The sequence below is a fragment of the Marmota monax genome, unplaced genomic scaffold, assembly GCF_021218885.2.
Source record: "Marmota monax isolate L192 unplaced genomic scaffold, Marmota_monax_Labrador192_F-V1.1 WCK01_AAM20220418_F8-fsc00001, whole genome shotgun sequence".
Taxonomy (NCBI): domain Eukaryota; kingdom Metazoa; phylum Chordata; class Mammalia; order Rodentia; family Sciuridae; genus Marmota; species Marmota monax.
In genome coordinates, this window is record NW_026693777.1 from 11,287,135 (window position 1) to 11,305,890 (window position 18,756).

Genomic DNA, 18,756 nt, shown 5'->3' on the forward strand with positions numbered 1-18,756 from the left:
AGAAGGCTTCAGTGTGATGAACATAGATATTTGTACCAGGAGTCATGGGAACAAAAGAAACAAAGGGTTAGGAACAGTAGTCTCAGTCTCCTTCAGTTGTACTTTGAAGAGAAAATATGTTAATAGATTATTAAAAAGGAGAGAATATGTTTTAATCTGTCACATAATTAAGAGGAAAAAAACTAGTTTTAATAGATATTGAGTGCTCAAATAAATATTTATATGCAGGGTACCAACAGACATTGTTTCTGCTTCAACCATGAATCCATTTGGCAGGACAAAAGAGTCTATAAAAAGGCCCAGGTAATAGAGCTCAATTTGAAGACTTTCAGTTGTGACTGGAATGAATTGGAGAGTTATTACAAGGAGAAGTCCTAGGATGATATATCATTGAGGTCATATGTTACTGGTTTTAGAGATTCATCCTGGAATTGTGGACCAATAAGCAGCACTAAACACAAGAAGCTGAACATTATATCCTAAAACCCACCTCAATTCCCTGAGGACTAATACCCTCCTCTGTAACCTCTCTAATCTTCATATTTCTAATGAGCTTGTACTCCCCTGTACTACTCTCCTAACGTTATCTACCCTTCAAACATTCACTTCTATATTTTTTTTTTGTAAATAAAATAGAGGTGTTTGTTTGCTGGCTGTTCTTCCATCCAGGAATGTGTCAAAAGCTACCTATCTACTAATATTTTTGTTTGTTTGTTTCTCACCTCACAGGAAGTAACATTAGTTTATTTCTTCAAGGCTGACCCCTGCTACCAGAGTACTAAGTTCCTAGAAGTTTCTACCCCTGAATTTTGTGTCATTAAGCTTACCCTATTGACTCTTTTCTCTTTTCCTCTTAAAAAAGGCTTCCACAACTCCACCTCTCTATTTTATCTCTTTTTTTTCCTCACAGAAGAGTAGAATTCATTAATGAACTCCTTTCCCTTCCTTTCTTTCGTCTTTTTTTGAGGAGGAGGTGTACTAGGGATTGAACTCAGGGGCACACTCAACCACTAAGCCACATCCCCAGCCCTATTTTGTATTTTATTTAGAGACAGGGTCTCACTGAGTTGCTTTGTGCCTCACTATTGTTGAAGCTGGCTTTGAACTCAGGATCCTCCTGCCTCAGCCTCCTGAGCTACTGGGATTGTAGGTGTGCACCATCATACTGGGCTCCCTTCCTTTTCATTTGATCCAGTGAGATTAACTTTCTTGAAGCACAAATTTATTGAACCATTCTTATCAAGTTCAATGAATATATTCATGAATGCCTTTTGTATTTTTATCTCTAATTTTTTGGTATGATGATTAAATCTCACATCCCTTTCTGTAGAAACAAATAATGTATATATCTTTCTGGTTTTTAATAAGCTTATGTCATATCTAGTGATCTCACATGAGATTCAATTTCTTTGCAAGAACATTAGAAACTCAATTGATTCATTAAGAATTAAAATGCCCAGTAGGAGTTATAGGAATACTGATATATTATTATCAATAGCCAGCTGTCATATCATTTACATGTAAATCAACAGCTAAAGGTTAACACACACTATCTTTCATTTGGAAATGTTTCTTTCTTTAGTAAATGTTGATAAAGCATTTAACTAACATAAATTATATCAGTATGGCAGACTCTAAATTATCTCCTAATAATTTCAACTTCCTGTCATTAATACTCATGTAATCTCCTCCCTGAGTACGGGCTGGAATTACCAACTCAGTTATAATCATTAGAATACAGAAATATTATGGAATATCAATTAAGAGATTGGGTTATAAAAATTCCTCAGCATTCATTTGCTTGCTCTCTCATGTGGATTTCTTGACTTGAAAGAAGGCTGTCCATGTCATGAGACAGCTCTGTGGAGAGATCTGCCAGTCAGGGAATTGAGAGAGGCTTCCCCTCAATAGCCATCAAGAAACAGACCTCAAAACCCAGAAAGTAAAAGGAAGCCTTATAAAAGCAGCAAGTGGGCTTGGAGGTGTATCCCTGCTAGTTGAGTTAAATTAGACTGGATTCATTTGTCTGGCTGTTTGACAGCCACCTAATGAGAGATCTTGAGCTTCAGCCACCCAGTTAAGTCATTCATATTATGGACCCACAAAAACTCTGAAATAAGAAGTACTTGTACATTTGTGTGTGTGTGTGTGTGTGTGTGTGTGTGTGTGTGTGGTGCTGGGGATTAGAATTTAGGGCCTTGTGTGTGAGAGGCAAGCACTCTACCAACTGAGCTACATCCCCAGAGAAGATAATGCTAAGTGAAGTTAGCCAATTCCAAAAAACCAAATGCCAAATGTTTTCTCTGATATAAGGAGGCTGATTCATAGTCCGGTAGGGAGGGGGAGCATGGGAGGAATAAAGGAACTCTAGATAGGGCAGAGGGGTGGGAGGGGAAGGGATGGGGGTATGGGGTGTGGAATGTGATGAACATTATTATCCAAAGTACATGTATAAAGACACAAAATGGTGTGAATATACTTTCTGTACAGAGGTTGAAAAAATGTGCTCTATATGTGTAATAAGAATTGTAATGCATTCCACTGTCACATATAAATTTAGAAAAAGAGTTATAAAAATTTTTTAAAAAGAAGTACTTTTAATTTTAAGCTATAAAATTTTGGGAAAATTTGCTGTGCAGCAGTATGTAAGTAATATAGTATATTTGAGTTTATTACAAATAGGACTCTCTTGCTGGTAATGTATTACCCATTTTTGTATTATTAGACAATGATTATTCTTCTTAATGATATGCTGTCATTTATTCACAGTCAAAACCACAAGACTTATTCAAAATTACCCACAAGCAATAAATGAAATTGAGCTATTAGAAATCCAGAAAAAAATCACTCTCGAATCTGGATTTCCAAAAGAAAGAATATAATTAAAATGCAATTTGTAAAACCAGTGACTATAAGTTTACAGATAAATGAAGGTTTGAGAATAATATATGCAAAGATTGGAGGTTTTGGTATTTTTAAAATATTTTTAAAGTTGTCAATGGACCTTCATTTTGCTTATTTATATGCAGTGCTGAGAATTGAACCAGTGCCTCACACATGCTAGGCAAGCGCTCTACCACTACAAACCTAGTCCAAGGGGTAAGGTTTTTAACTAAAAGCAACATCTCCTTAATGAAGTACAGGCACATCTTAAAGATGTTGTGGGTTCATTTCCAGACAATCACAATAAAGCAAATATTATAAATCAGAGAGTCACATGGATTTTTTGGTTTCCTAGTGTGTATTAAAGTTGTTTTCATCACTCTATAGCTCATTAAGTGTGCAATAGAATTACATATAAAAACATATATACCTTAAATTTTTTAATGCTAAAAAATATGAACAGTTGATTCTCAGCAAGACATATTCATTTTGTTGGTGGAGGATCTTGCCAACATATTGATGGCTATTGACTTATTAGGGTGATGGTTGCTGAAAGTTGGGTTGGCTATGAAGTTCTCCAAATTTATTGACTCTTACTTTCACAAAAGACTTTTCCATAGCATATGATACTATTTGATAGTATTTTATCTATAACAGAACTATTTCCAAAATTGGAGTTAATTACTCATACCTTGTCTGATGCATCAACTAAGTTTTTGTAATATCCCAAACCTTTTTTGTTATTCCAGTGATTTTTTCAGCATCTTCACCAGAATAAATTCCACTTCAAAAAGCCATTTTGCTCATTCATATGAAGCAACTGCTCATCAATTGGAGTTTTATCAGGAGATTGTAGCAGTTCATTCACATCTTCAGTCTCCACTATTAATTCTAGTTCTCTTATTTCCACCATACCTGCAGTTGCTTCCTCCACTGAAATCTTGAACTCTTCTTATCCAAGGAGTGGAATCAACCACATCTTCTAAGCTAACAGTTAATGTTTACATAAATAATGAATATTCCTCCTCCCATTAATTATGAATGTTCATAATGGCATTGAGAATGATGAATCCTTTCTAGAAGGTTTTTCATTTACTTCACACAGGTACAAAGAGGAATCATTATCTATGGCAACTAAAGCCTTTATAAAATATAATTCTTAAATAATAGCAATTGAAAGTAAAAAAATTACACCTGGATTCATGAATTTCAGAGCGGATTATGTGTTTGTAGGCACAAAAATAAGTGTCTTAGGATTTCCAGAATGTTAAATCAGCATTGGCTTCATTGTAAATTCACCAACTGCATTAGCTTTTAATACAGAGTGTTAATTTTTACCTTTTGATGCTTTGAAACCATTAATGGTTTCAAAGCAGGCATGGACTGCTCTTCTCTAGGTATGAAAGACATAGATACCTTTGTATTCCAATCTAATGTTTGTATACATTGAAAATCTAATGTTTAGTGAAACCTCCTCCATCTGTCATCTTAGATCTTCTAGACAACATACCCTAGTTTCTACATCAGTACTGATTGCTTCACCTTGAACTTTCATATTATAGAAATGGCTCTTTTCCTTAGAGCTCATGAACCAACCTCTTTTAGTTCTACATATTCTTCTAAAACTTCCTTTTCCTCTTAGCCTTCACAGAATTGAAGAGAGTTAGAGTCCTCTTCTGGATTAGGCTCTGGCCTCAGGAAATGTTGAGGCTGGTTTGATCTTATATTCAAATCACTACAACTTTTTCCACATCCACAATAAGGCTTTTCATTTTCTTAGCATTTGTAGGTTCATTGGAGCAGCACTTTTAATTTCTTTGAAGAACTTCTTTGCATTCACAACTTGGCTAACTGGTACAATAGGCAGAGCTTTTGCTTCTCTGGGCTTTCAACATGCTTTATTTACTAAACTTGATCATGTCTAGCTTTTGATTGAAAGTGACAGATGTGTGACTCTTGTCTTGAACACTTAGAGGCCTTTGTAAGATTATCAGTTGGCCTTATGTCACTATTGTTGTGTCTCACAGAATTGGGAGGCCCAAGTACAGAAAGAGAAAGATGACAGAATTGCCTGGCATTGGAGAAATCAGCACATACACATTACTGATGAAGTTCCCATCTCATGTGGGTGTGGTTTGTGGTGTTCCAAAAGAATCACAGCCATAACAACAAAAATCACTGGTCATCATAACAGAAAATAACTATGAAAAATTTTGAAATAGTGTAGAAATTATCAAAATGTAACAAAGAGGCATATGTTTTGGGGAAAATAGTGCTGACAGATTTCTAGATGCGGGATTGCCACAAAATCTCAATTTGTAAAAAATGCAGTATCTGGGAAATGTAATAAAATGTACTGCAATGAAATGAGTACACCCATTCTCATCTATTCCTAATTGATTACTCAATGGATGGAACAGTTATGTTTGCTAGATTTGGTGGGGTGGGGCAGGAGGTACCAGGATCAAACTCAGGGCTACTTGACCACTGAGCCACATCCCAAGCCCTATTTTCTATTTTATTTAGAGACAGGATCTTACTGAGTTGCTTAGCATATCACTTTTGCTGAGGCTGGCTTTGAACTCATGATCTTCCTGCCTCAGCCTCCCAAGCCGATATGTGCCACAGTGCCTGGCTTGCTAGATTTTTAATAAGCAGCATGCCTATGTTCTGCTGAGCGGGACCCATGTAACAGACCCAATACCCAAACTACAACTGTCAATGAGCTGATAAAGTTGAGAAATGGTACTAAAGGGTTCAAATTAGTTGACAGAGAGAGAACTGCTCTCCTGAGCTCCAACCCTGAAAAAAATCTAAAAAATGTTAGGAGAAGGTCAACTATACATCCACTGACTGACAACAAAGAGGATATGAATAAAAATTGTGAGATTAAAAATATCTTAAATTATCTTGGGATTTAGCACAAATATGCTTTTGCAAGAAAGCCCTAAAAGATTCATACGTACATATAAAGATATTATTTTATACTTTAAAATAAATCAAACTATTCTTAGAACTCAGTAAAAAAAAATATACCTCTTCTCAGGTAAACTTGGAAAGATGAAAGTCCACAAAATACATTTAAAATAGAGTAAGTGAAATAAAATGTACATGATCAACTACTAAGAAGAACTGGACTAATCCTACCTTTGTTAATAAAGCAGTCCTCAGATAATAAATGACTCTGTGGAGATTAGTTTTCCTTTCATAGTTTATGCCATCATGACACCAGGTATGCTTTCCTAGCTTTCTAAGGGCTTTTCTTGTTTACATTCCACTGTTTCTCAATAATTTTACTCACTCCTACAGATAGATGTATTTTTCTAAATCAAAGATCTTGTGCTCCATGCCTTCACAGAATCTATGATAATTCACTGTGACCACTAAGCAAGTGTCACATGCTCTGCTGAGTTTTCATGACACTCCCATCAGCCTTCCTGCAGGGTGAACAGGAAGATTCAGGGTTCATCTCCCCCGGCTGCTATTCTGCTGCCCCTACTTATCAATTATGTCATGAGAATGATAATCAAAATTCTTTCTATCTCAGTTTCTTTATCTGTGAAATAGGATAATTGCTTTAATGAGCACAAATTTATTTGTGAGGTGTCCTGATCCATAATGAGTGCTACATAAATGTCAACTACTACTTTGTTATTGCTATTACTGCTATTCGTGATTCAAAGTAATCCAAGATTGTGTGTCTGCCTCTGACAGCAGATAGTTCTTATGCTATCTCATTTAACCACAGTTTTCTGAAACATGAATTATTATTCCCATGTTGCAGATGGGGAAACTAACAGTCAGGCATTCTAACTGATTTCTGTAAAGGCTTATAGTGACTGAGTGCTACAGCCAATATCCAGCCCAGGTCTGTTTATATTGTGTTGAGAATGCTTTTCAACTTTAGAAAAGCTATCTTTCTAGACTGTCACCTATTGCTACACTGTGAAGAATAGTGGCCATGAGTTTCAATCCCAGCACAGGATTACTTGGCAAATCTTATAAACTTCTTGAGGGTCACTTTTCTCCACTGCAAGAGATGGACAGTGATGCTTAGTTTTACAAACTCAAATAAGAGGATGACTTAGCTTAAATAGGGTAGTAGCTGATATATATTATGTACCAAATTTTATGAATGCAAAGATATATTATTATTTTTATTAATTTATATCAAGACACAAATGTCCTAACTTTCCAAGTTTACTTCTTCATTACCAAAGCCTTATTCCTTCCTGAGCTAATATCTGCCCATTGAAAATATATGCTTTTTGCATATCTAGGAGAAATATTATACTTTTTTTTAAAGCGTTGCTTCTTTCTTCACTTAGATACAGATCCACAATTCCTTGTCTAACTTCTATGAGGGTAGATATGTTTCAGTTTATTTTAGAATGTGTAGGGAGTATAGCTTTTATAGAATATGATATTGCCTTGTAGGGTATGGAACAGAATCTTATAAATAAACAGTAACATTTATGCCGCAAATAGTATACATTTTCACATTCATTTGGATTAAGAATAAAAATAGGTTCATAACAGTACATATTACCTATTTCTAACACACATAGAACAAGTTAACATGTACTGTTAAATGATTAATTTTTAAAATTCTGGTGTTCAGTTCTTTGAATTTTACAATTACACATACGAATTGGAGACTCATGCAAGGCCCTTGGTTCAATCCCTAGTCCACAAAAACAAACAAACCCCAGAATTGGAGACTTGGATCATGATCTTTCCCCCATCGAGATTTGATAGATCCACTTTCAATACTATGTGCTCTTTTCGCACAGTTGTGCATTTACTCATCTCAGCTTTCATTAGTACTTTGCGAGGTCTCTAAGGGCAAGGATGTGTCTTCACCCTTGTGTTCTCTTCAGGATCTACGATGGCCTTAAATTCTAAGTTTTAAGCATACTTTATCAACAAGAAGCTATTGTGTCAATATTCCAGATACATGGGTGCAGCAAAACTACTTGTCAACATGACAAAATTCCTTTTCATCATTACTAAGATGCATTGAGTCATTATTTAATCCAATTTCTCTAGAAAAAAAAACAGCCTAAATTATGCTATGTCAATTTCACCAGAAGATCTCCTGAGGAATGAAATTCACTGACGGTCTGGCTGAATTACCATTCTAGAGGAGTGAAGGAATGCTCTAATTTTCAAATTAAAATCTGAATTTTGGAAACTAAATGATGGGAGAAAATTCTTGGCATCTTATTTTTCGATTTGTAGGTAAGTCATTTAAAAAGCCAATGATGGCATTCGTTGACTAAAAATTATTTTCACCTGGTGTGAAACAGTTTCTTGCTATTTATTTTACAAGAACAGAACTTCTTGCCATCTCACCTATATGTTGTCCATACATGTGATAAAAGAAGCTGAAACAGTATGCAGTGTTTGTAGGTCCATAAGGATTTTTTGGAGCTATGCTGAAAACAGGGCTGAGAAGTCGAGCCTTTTCACCTTCCAGTCTGGGTCGAGATGTTTCAATGTACATATAGAAACCTTAAAACAGACAAAAAAAAAAAAAGCATTTAAGCACATTCTTACTGGGAAACATGAATTTCAAACCATTGAGAAATTTTTGAGTTTCCTACAAAATAAAGATCAATAGGAGAATTTATAGCTCATTTACATACACATGTATGACCCATGGCAGTGTTAGCATAAAGAATAAATAATCTTTAAACAATCTCTAAATAGAAATATTTAAATTAAAATGTACAAAAGCTTCTGGAAAATTAGAATTTTAGAATTGAGTTAGTAAAAAAACAAAACAATAACAACTTTCTGACTTCTCATCTATTTATGTCAGAGAGTTCTGAGAAAACAATTAATGTCTACACACTTTGGAATTATCTAAATTATTGATCCTATAACTAAGATATAATGTTTTATTCCATAATGGTGATATATATGGCTACATACTGTTATAGTTCACGTTTATAACGTTTTTCAGGTCTCTGATTGTAATGAACACTACACTGCATACCCTCATACCTTCTTTGGAGCCACTGCGATCAGCATTAGGTCCTGTGTTAGGAGTATATTTTGTATTTCTTGTTGCAGTACTTTGTTTTGTCCAGTCAAAATTATCAGTATCATCTTGGGTGAACAAACAAATGTTACCATCTTCAAATCCACAGTGAAATTCTCCTGTTAAAATTTTAATTAAATTAACTAAGATTAATTTAAATTAATAACATCACAATATTTATATTAAAAACTTTTCTAACATTATAAAGCAATAACAATAAGACAAATATAAGATCATGATAATAACATCAGAGCCTTAATAGACACTATTATAACTAAACATAAAACTATTGCAATTTTAATAAAAAGGATAAATTATTTTTATATGTTGATCAGTATTATACTGAATAATTAAAACTCAAACCATTTTCCTCAGAAATATCCAGATAATTGAAACATAATTCATGCTTGAATTATGCCTGGAGACTTTTCCTAACTTTCCTTTTTTAAGTATAGAAAGGAAAATTAAAACAAAATTGCAAATTAGAAGATGAGCTTTATTAATTTACCTGATGGCATTTGATAGACTTATACATTGCATTTGTAATTTTTCATGCAGTGTCTAGAGATGCTTTTGTTTTTACCCATTGGCACAAGTGGAAGTTAGCTTAGGGCAAGATAATAACAAATTATTTTGAAAAGCAGTCATCTTTCATACTTATTTGAATGTGGGTTTGCCAAATGTTTGAAATTTACTTGAAGTAAAATAATAAAAAGAACTTTATGATGTGCCTGAAGAGGGATTGGGAATTCTTGGATGCCTACTATACTTTGAGTTCAGATCCAACACAACTTCAGAGATAGACATTTTCAACTTTCTCTAAAATATGGGTGGTAGTAATGTTTCTAGATATCAAAGGTTTTCTTATTGGGATATATTCTGCTTGAAATAAGTTGTAGATAAAAAAGCTGGATAAGGTCCACTAGAAACATAATTAAATAGTGTATATGATTAATTGAGCACATTAAACAATATATATGTTATTTCATCCAACCTAATGACAACTTTTTAAGAAGTCACAACAATCCTTACACATGAGGCTCACAGAACAGAAAATGTTGACTAAGTCAGCTGTAACATGGTGAAGTAAAAACAGAATTCAGATTCATGGCAATTCACAGATGAGAAACATCTAATAGACTTCAATTTGAGTCCCTTCCAACCCTTGAAATAGGTTAGATTTATTAGATATCCATGGGAATGGAGTCCTTTTTATTCTTATCCCTGAATTAATTGAATCTACTGACACAAATAAACATAAAAGAGAAGGCTTTATTTATAAATTTAAGGAATAACTTTTTGTATTGTTTTGGTCTGTCCAATTATTGATTTGCCAACTCTTTGTATTAATATTCTATATTCTGTTTAGGTAGTTTACAGGGAATGTAAGTATTTAAGGGAATCTAAATCTATAAATTTATAGATGAGCAATATTCCACATAAACTATTAGACACATGTTTATGTCACTGATATAAATAAGACACAACCATTAGGGGCTAGTAATCAAAGATACAATGTTGGTGACAGCAGACAGTTATATGCAATGGATTTTAAAAAGTTTTTAGGTACAATCTGAGATACTTTTAATTGTTGCTTTAGAGTTATGATAATTACAGAGCACTGTTTGATTTTAAAAGTTCTCAATTGTTTAATTACATAGTGTATATATACAAAAAAGAGGTCAAATCACATATATAAAGATAGAAGATTTCAGTTTTAGATCTGCTGATCAATCTTACTTAATATATGTTATTTAAAATTATGTATAATGATTTTTATAACACTGTTTAACCATTTCCTTTTTGTGATTTAATTTGGACATGTTTAAATTATATTTATTCTTCAAAAATGAAAAAGAATATTTAAAGTCTGAATATATGACTCTCATAGTGAAATTAAGTAATCATATAGTTTATACAAACAACAGAAAGTTATATATGACTAAAATTGTTCATAATTTAGGATATTTAATGTGTGATAGGTTGTTTGCAATATTATAATTAGTAATTCAGATGGGATAAAACTATATGTGCAATATAAATATTTAATTACATCCCTTCATATGTTTTTATGGGGGGTAGATTATTACTAGAGAGGTTTTATCAAAGTTATCACATATAATGACAAAAGGGAAAAAAAACCATGACTTGGGACCATGACAATTTTATGATTATTCTGTTGCTTTAAATGGGATAATTATAAATATGTGCAAGAAAGCTTATTAATAAAAAGTTTATTGAAATAAAGAATTTTTGATAGATAATAAAAATGCACTGAGCTGTATAACCTTACCAAAAGTCAATGTAATATTAAATATTAAAATATTTCATAAAATGGAAAGTAATAAAATCCATGAGTTTCACAAAGATACAGAACTGGATTGACTGGATCCTGAATTCTTACTAGTTTCCTAATTACAATACTATTTTGGCAGAGTTTCAGGAGCTATATAGAAGTAAAGATATTTCAAAATTCTGTGTTACATGAGTTCCAAAATTTTACTGTATTTCCCAGATTCCTCCATAAGAGGAGAACAAAGAATAAAAACCCAGGAATAAGAACCCTGGTACCCATTAACCCTCTTGTGCCCACCTACCCTCTTTGTTCATTTCTTAGAACCTTCAAAAATATAACTTTATATTAAAAATATAAAGCTCTCAATGACTGATGTGTTTGAGTAAGGTTTCATGGTAAATTGTTTTATTATTTCAAAGTTGTTTTCTGAAAGTAGTGATGTTCCCACATCTAGGAAACATCTATAGTATATACATACTGTATTTCATGTTGCACTCATTTAAAAAAAAAGAAAAAGAATTTCTAAAAACTTCAAAAATTAATAAATTTTAAAAATTTATAACTTAAAATAGACAAATATATTAGATTTAAAACAGTTATTTGTGAAAAAACATCAAACCATCTAAATACCAACTTTCTATGTAACCACACTCTTTTATGGCTGCAATATAGAAATTCAAAGAATGAAAATCAAATGAGCCTATAAAAACAATGCAATCTCACAAAGAAAAACAAATAATTTCACAGTTACAGAAAGAGCAAATATTAAGCAGATCCAAGAAAAAGTTTCTTATTTACATATTTAGGAATATTTATAAATAGAAGTTATCAATATTAATTTGTTTTTATACCATATTTTTGAAATTTAAAATTCACATACAATGCCAGTTCCACTGATTCTAACAGACTGTGTTTTAACCAAATAAGAACAGTCGCTAAATATTCTTTGTATATTTAATTTTATTTAATCAAATAAGAACAGTCGCTAAATATTCGTTGCATATTTATTTATACATGTTTTATTTTCTTCATTATGAAATACATTGTCATTTTTAAAGTAAAAATATACTTACTCAAATGAGGATTTACTGGAGCTACAAGATAAGAAAAAAAAGATAATGTTAGCAAGACTTGAATGTCTTTTATAAATAAAATCTGATCAGTCTTTTCAGTGTCTCATGTTTCTTACCAAAACTTGATGAACTTCCCTACTGTGATCATGGAGAATTATATTTGCCATCCATTTTCTTCTGGAGGGTTGAATGCAATCTAGTTTGAATCTCAGCAATAACAACCTCAAAGTACCAAAGATCAATGCTAAATAACATGGGGGATTTGTTCATTTTCCCAGGAATGGAGTTGCTGACCTTTCATATCTCAGCCAGAATTGTACAAAATCCAGAAATTGAAACTCAGGCTGACAGTAGGGCAACCTGTTATCTAGACAGTTTAACAATGAAAATAATTATCCAACAGAGACTATGCCTTTGTGTTTTATTATATATATTTCTACTGAGAATAATATGGTATGCACAAAAATAATAATCTTCATATCATGTCATGTGTTCTATAACAAAAAGGTACTTACAAGTCATTTGGTTTAATTAAATTAACACACACACACACACACACACACACGCACATGCAATGCTTTGCACACAGGTAGATCTCAAGTGATAACCAATATATTTTGTATTTCTGTGTACCAAAAAGAATATGTGTTTCAGAAAATTGTTGCAATATGTGTGAGTAGACTTCTTCCAAAAAAGAAATGTTTTTAGATTTTACTGAAACATTAACAAAAATATATCTAACTTACAAGATAAAGTGTTATCTGTATATATATTGATTAGGCATGTATCACCCTGAGGGAAAATTCAATTCTGATGAAGCAGAACAAAATTATATTCCCCATAATGACAATGGGAAGTTAATCTACCCTGCAGAATGCTATATTATCATTTTTCTAGTGTTTGCCATTGACCACCTTTATGAAAATTCACACATTACTAGTAGAGTATAATATTAGGTCAAAACACATATACATGCATGAAGGATATTCATTGTTGCATTAATACATTTAGATAAATTTTTAAAAATTGAGTTTCCAATTATTTGCATTGTTTCTACACATAAAAGATAATTCCCATTACCTCTGTTGTTTTTCTTATTCTGTATTTCATATTAAAAATTATGGAATAAATGATACAGAGAATGACACAGTAGTTATTCTAAAAGTGAACTAAAATAATGTATTTTCTTGCAAGTCATCAATGTATATTAAATTTGAAAAATAAATCTGTAAAAATAGTTATTTTATGTTGAAAATAATATAAACTAAAAAAATTCTATGTACTATCTTTCAAAGAAGTATCTTTGAATTATAATTAATTCTAAGAAATATTTTGTGTATATGCAATCTCTGACTAGAATGAGGTTTGCCTCTTGCTACAATATTTTATCACCCAAATTCACTATATAAACAACACAGCTAACTTAGTGAAAATTTTAAATTCTAAATGTATCAGTTATTCCATATTTTCCTCTTTCATTTGTATTTACATGGGTGAGTTCTTACAAACACATGTCACAGATTGAATTGTATTCAATCAAATTTCATATGTTGAAGCCTAATCTCCAGTGTGATAATATATGAGATAGGGGACTTAGGGGGAGGTAATTTAGGTTAAAGGAAGTCATAGTATGGCCCTAACTTGATGGGACTGGTGTCTTTTATAAGAAAAAGAGAAGTCAGTGAGAACTCTCTCTCTGCCATGTGAGGACACAGAAAGAAAGCAGTCATCATCAATCCAGGAAGTGGGGGGCCTTAATATAAACCAGCCACTGTCCTTGATCACCCAGCGTATACAACTGTGAGGAACTATAAAAAGAGGTAATAAAATTTTGCTTTTTTAATACAGCCAGCCTATGGTATTTTGTTATGGCAGCCCAAGAAGACTAATACAATGCCTATATATCATATGGTTTGCCCAAATATTTATTATATAAATGTAATTTTAATTAAAATGTTTAATATTTTATATGCATGCCTAAGAATATAAATGTAATTTTTAAAACTCAGAACTATAAGGGATATGTATTTGCCATATCTCTTATTCATTTTAGTTTGTGTCTCAGAATTTTCAGTAAAAATTGATAAGCTTATGAAATTTTTTTCTCCCTCTTTAAGAAAATTGATACTCATCTCCTAAACTTGGAGCAAAGTGCTAAAGATCATCTGTTACAAGAGCATGAATTCGGGTCACTTCACCATTGTTTAGTTGTGCAGGACATCAATAATTTCTGTGTCCTAATAACTGCGTCTTTGGAAGAAATTGCTACTAATGAAGTTTCTAAAGCCCCACCATAAAACTGTTATTTTATAATCAAAGGCCAGGAAGCATTAATGTTAGATAAAAGGAGGTAATTATTCATATGTTATAAAATATATGAAGTGAAATACCTTAGAAAAATACAGTGGGGTTTTATAGTTGTCTATCTCATAGACTCTTGGAGCTCATATTTATGTCAACTAATATAAAAATCCACAAATTTTTGAGGACTTTGTTTAAAATTTACAATGATTTTAATGCTTTTTATATTACTTGATTGCCTACAAATATTCTGATCTACATTATATTTCTTAATTTTTAGTGGAAATTGAATGTGGATGCAAGAGTTTAATAAAATTTTAATAGTTTCACTTTATTTATTATTTTGACAGTATTCACTGTTTCCCTCTTAAGTGCAAAAATATATATTTAGTGCTAAATAAAATAGAAAACTTCAGCAGCAAAGAAAGCATTCTATTATCTCCATATGTCAAGCCCTGATAATAAATAATATAAAAGAATAATATTCCACTGAGAGAATGAAACAAATATGAAACATTTTACCAATGATTCACTCAACACTGAAAAATACATTGAAAATTCTGAGGCAGATAGTCTCATTGAACATTGTAGTCTTAAAATGCATGCAAAGTTCAACTTATAAAATATTAATCTCTTTAATACATTAAAATAATTCCAAATCTTATTACTTTTGTTCTCCCTAGAGCGCTTATTCTGGAAAAATGTTTAAGATCAACTTTTAATTTTTTTCACATTTCTATACTAGCTTCAATTTTTACTCAAATAGTACATTTAAATAGTAAAAAAATCATACATATAGTTAAAAATGTAAGGTGTCAACTAGCACTCACATACACATTCACTTTTTTACATTAACAAATTGAGAAAAAAGTGACCACCAACCATAAGAACAACCACCAACAGCCCCAGTCCACTTCCCAGAAACTAAGATGTCCTTCAACAGATGAGATCACTGAACTGTATTTAGATAGTGGCATATTAGTTAACAATGAAAAGAAATAAACTATGAAGCCATAAAAGACTTGAGAAAATTTAAATATGTATTAAGTGAAATAAGCCAGTGCTTATCACGGTTATGTACTGTCTGGTTGCAACTGTGCAATATTATGAAAAAGGAAAAAGTACACAGACAATAAAGAGATCAGTATTGGCCAGTGTTGTAGGAGTGGGAGAGATAGGTAGGTACAACACAGGGGATTTTAGAGCACTGAAACTGCTCAGGATGATACTGAAATGATACTAAGCACTCCTGAAATACATATATAACTATACAATATACATAATGAATTCTAAGGTAAATGATTGACTTTAATAATATCAGTATTCATTAATCAATTGCAACAAAATATAACAATGATATGAGATGTCAATAGAGGGAATTGGGTCAGGAGGGAATGCTCTACTTCCTACTTGATTCTGTGTAAACCTCAAACTGCTCTAAAAATGAAGTGTATTAATATTATTAAAAACACACAAACAATTTTTATCTATTTCCTAACTTCTTAATGGTATAAGTTTTAAGGTCATCCAAAATTTGAAAAGATAGCATGCAGACACATTGCATTGTAAAACAAAGAGATTATTGACATCATCACATAGGTTCAGTGTTAACTAAAGTATTATAATATATCTCAACATTGATAAAGAAATACTAAAATTTATGATATTAAGATCTTTAAGTTGTTTGGGTTTTGCTTGTTTTGTTCACCTGGCTGATAATTCAGAAAAATCAATATGTTAAGTTTTACTTTGTTTCGAAATTTGGTGGATAGTATAAAATTAATATTACAGGCAGTTCAATATATAAATAAATATGTTTAAATAAGAGGCCACTTACCACTATATTTGATCACTCGAATTGTTGAATCTCCTTCACCAAATTTGGTGAGAGGAGTCAGTCGGACTTCATAAGCCTCTGGTTTAATTAGTTCAGTCAAGTTATATGTAATTAACTCTCCCTTTTGAATATTCCCATTTATTTTAATCTCCTGTTCCCACCAACGCTGCTGTCCAGCCTGAAATAAAAACAATTATATAATATTTTTTTCCAGTATTTTTCTTTAGAGGTACTTATTGTGTTTTAGGTAAATGGAAAAACAGTCTGGAAATTTATTAAATAGCATATTATGTTAGATAAACATATTTTATTAAAGTCTAGCTTTTCTATAATAAGCAGAAAAACTGCCAAATTATGAAAGGTAAATTAAATAGATTTAAAGGACTTAAATCCTTAGGCTATCCAATATTAAGTAAAATTGGAGAGTTCAAACAAAAATCCTTGATCCAAAAGTTTGGAGGAATATTAAATTTACTTCTTATTTAACATATTCATGGCATATTAGACTCTTGAATACCTGCAATTTCTTTATTATATCAACAAAACATGTATTCCATACATAACAGTTGCTAAGATGTATTATAGACATTATGAACTAAAACAAACAAAACCAATTCCTTGACTTCTTCCAGTCTATTAAAAAAGAGAGAATAAATATTGAAATACATATATCACCTACAATGATTTCAGAGTCATATAAGCAATTAAGAAAATATGAAAAATGACAATGTGATCAAGAGTGATGGGGGAACACTGGTGTGAGCAATTTTGTGTCCAGGACACCTTTATAGGAAGGATGCTGGCAGGTTACTTACATAAGATGAAAGTTAGGAATTTACCACTGGATCTGCAAGATAGACACATTGGTGCCCTTGAAATAAATGATGCCAGTGGAATAATGAAAATGAAAACCCACCGACATGTAAAAAGAATAATAGGAGCCAGGTACAGTGGCACATATGGCACATACCTGTAATCCCAGTGGCTTGGGAGGTTGACATAGGAGAATTATGAGTTCCAAGCCAGCGTCAACAACTCAGTGAGACCTAAGCAACTCAGCCAAACCCTTCTCTAAATAACATGCAAAAAAGGGCTGAAGATGAGGATGTAGCTCGGTGTTTAAGCACCCATGGGTTCAATCCAAGTTCAATAATAATAAGAAGAATGGGCTTCACTGTACCTTCCACACTAAAAAAACAGAATCTCAGATCTTAGGAAATTTTATAGGACTCTTTATGTAAACTGTTCAGGAAATAAGTCATTCTGATCTTATACAAACCTTCCAGAGATTTTAAAAAATATATTAATAATTCTTTAACTGATTTCATTTAAATAAAAAACCTTAAAGGCAGTATGATAAAAATAATTACACACATATAAACCAAATTTATCCATGTAAGTTTGGAAATGTAAATTTATTAGCTGCCATGCATGATACATCCAAGCTGATTAACTTTACAAGTACACAAGAATTGTCCCCATTGCGTGTGCATGTATAATACTCTCTGTATTTAGATAGATATTAAATATATTTGTTTTATAATATGTTGTCTGCTACTTTTCATATTTTGAATATATGATGTTCTTCTTCTTGATGTTTTATTCTTTGTATTTACTTGGGTTTTTTTGGGCTATGTGCTGATCATGTGGCTTAACATGCTATCACGGGTGGTTCTTTGAGATTAGGACAAAGACATTTGCTTTAGAAGTGTTCCTTTCTTCTGACATGTTCCTGAGGGCATCAACAGTGTGGTTCACTTTTACTTTGATTGCGAAACCCTTTGGTATCATAGATTAAAGTGGAGAAAATGATGCCTTGCTTTCAGCGGGCTTTGGGTTTTCATTCTTGTCTGCCTCAAAACTGCAAACCATTGTGAATCAAAGTTCAAGTCTGAGTGAGTTGGTGGACAGCTGAGGGCAAAAGCATTTTCAGTAGAAAATTCATTTATTCCTTTAGATTTCCACTTTCCTTTAGTATTTTTTCCTGGTAATTTCTCTCTCTCTCTCTGTCTCTTTCTCTCTCTCTCTGTGAGTGTGTGTGTGTGTGTATGTATGTGTGTGTGTCTTTCTCTATGCACACATAAACATGTAAAACCTTATATGTACACACACTGACACACAAACATATACATGCTGTATGTATGTATGTGTGTATGTAAGTATGTATTCATATATCTATATATTTGTTTTCTGAAGGTGAGGTAATCCTACTTATATAATCTATACTGTTCTCTATCTGGAAATAAAAATCTCAAATATGTAAGTTATTCTCACATTTTATGCAAAGAACTCAGTCTCAGGATGATCAAATACATAATTT

The 18,756-nt window shown here is 32.1% G+C and overlaps 1 protein-coding gene across 3 annotated transcripts in view; it reads right to left on the reverse strand.

The window, feature by feature from the left end:
- Positions 1-18,756, reverse strand: part of Mdga2 (MAM domain containing glycosylphosphatidylinositol anchor 2) — a 790,036-nt gene that overhangs the window by 21,818 nt on the left and 749,462 nt on the right. For all 3 annotated transcript variants that reach the window (XR_009228346.1, XR_009228345.1, XM_046461748.2), the window contains exons 11-14: positions 16,437-16,614; positions 12,299-12,319; positions 8,893-9,048; positions 8,239-8,397 (exon numbers count right to left, since the gene is read on the reverse strand). Coding sequence is in view for 1 of the 3 variants with exons in the window: in XM_046461748.2 (XP_046317704.1) it covers positions 8,239-8,397; positions 8,893-9,048; positions 12,299-12,319; positions 16,437-16,614 (514 nt within the window). In the remaining 2 variants the exon portion in view is untranslated. The remainder of the gene's footprint in view (positions 1-8,238; positions 8,398-8,892; positions 9,049-12,298; positions 12,320-16,436; positions 16,615-18,756) is intronic.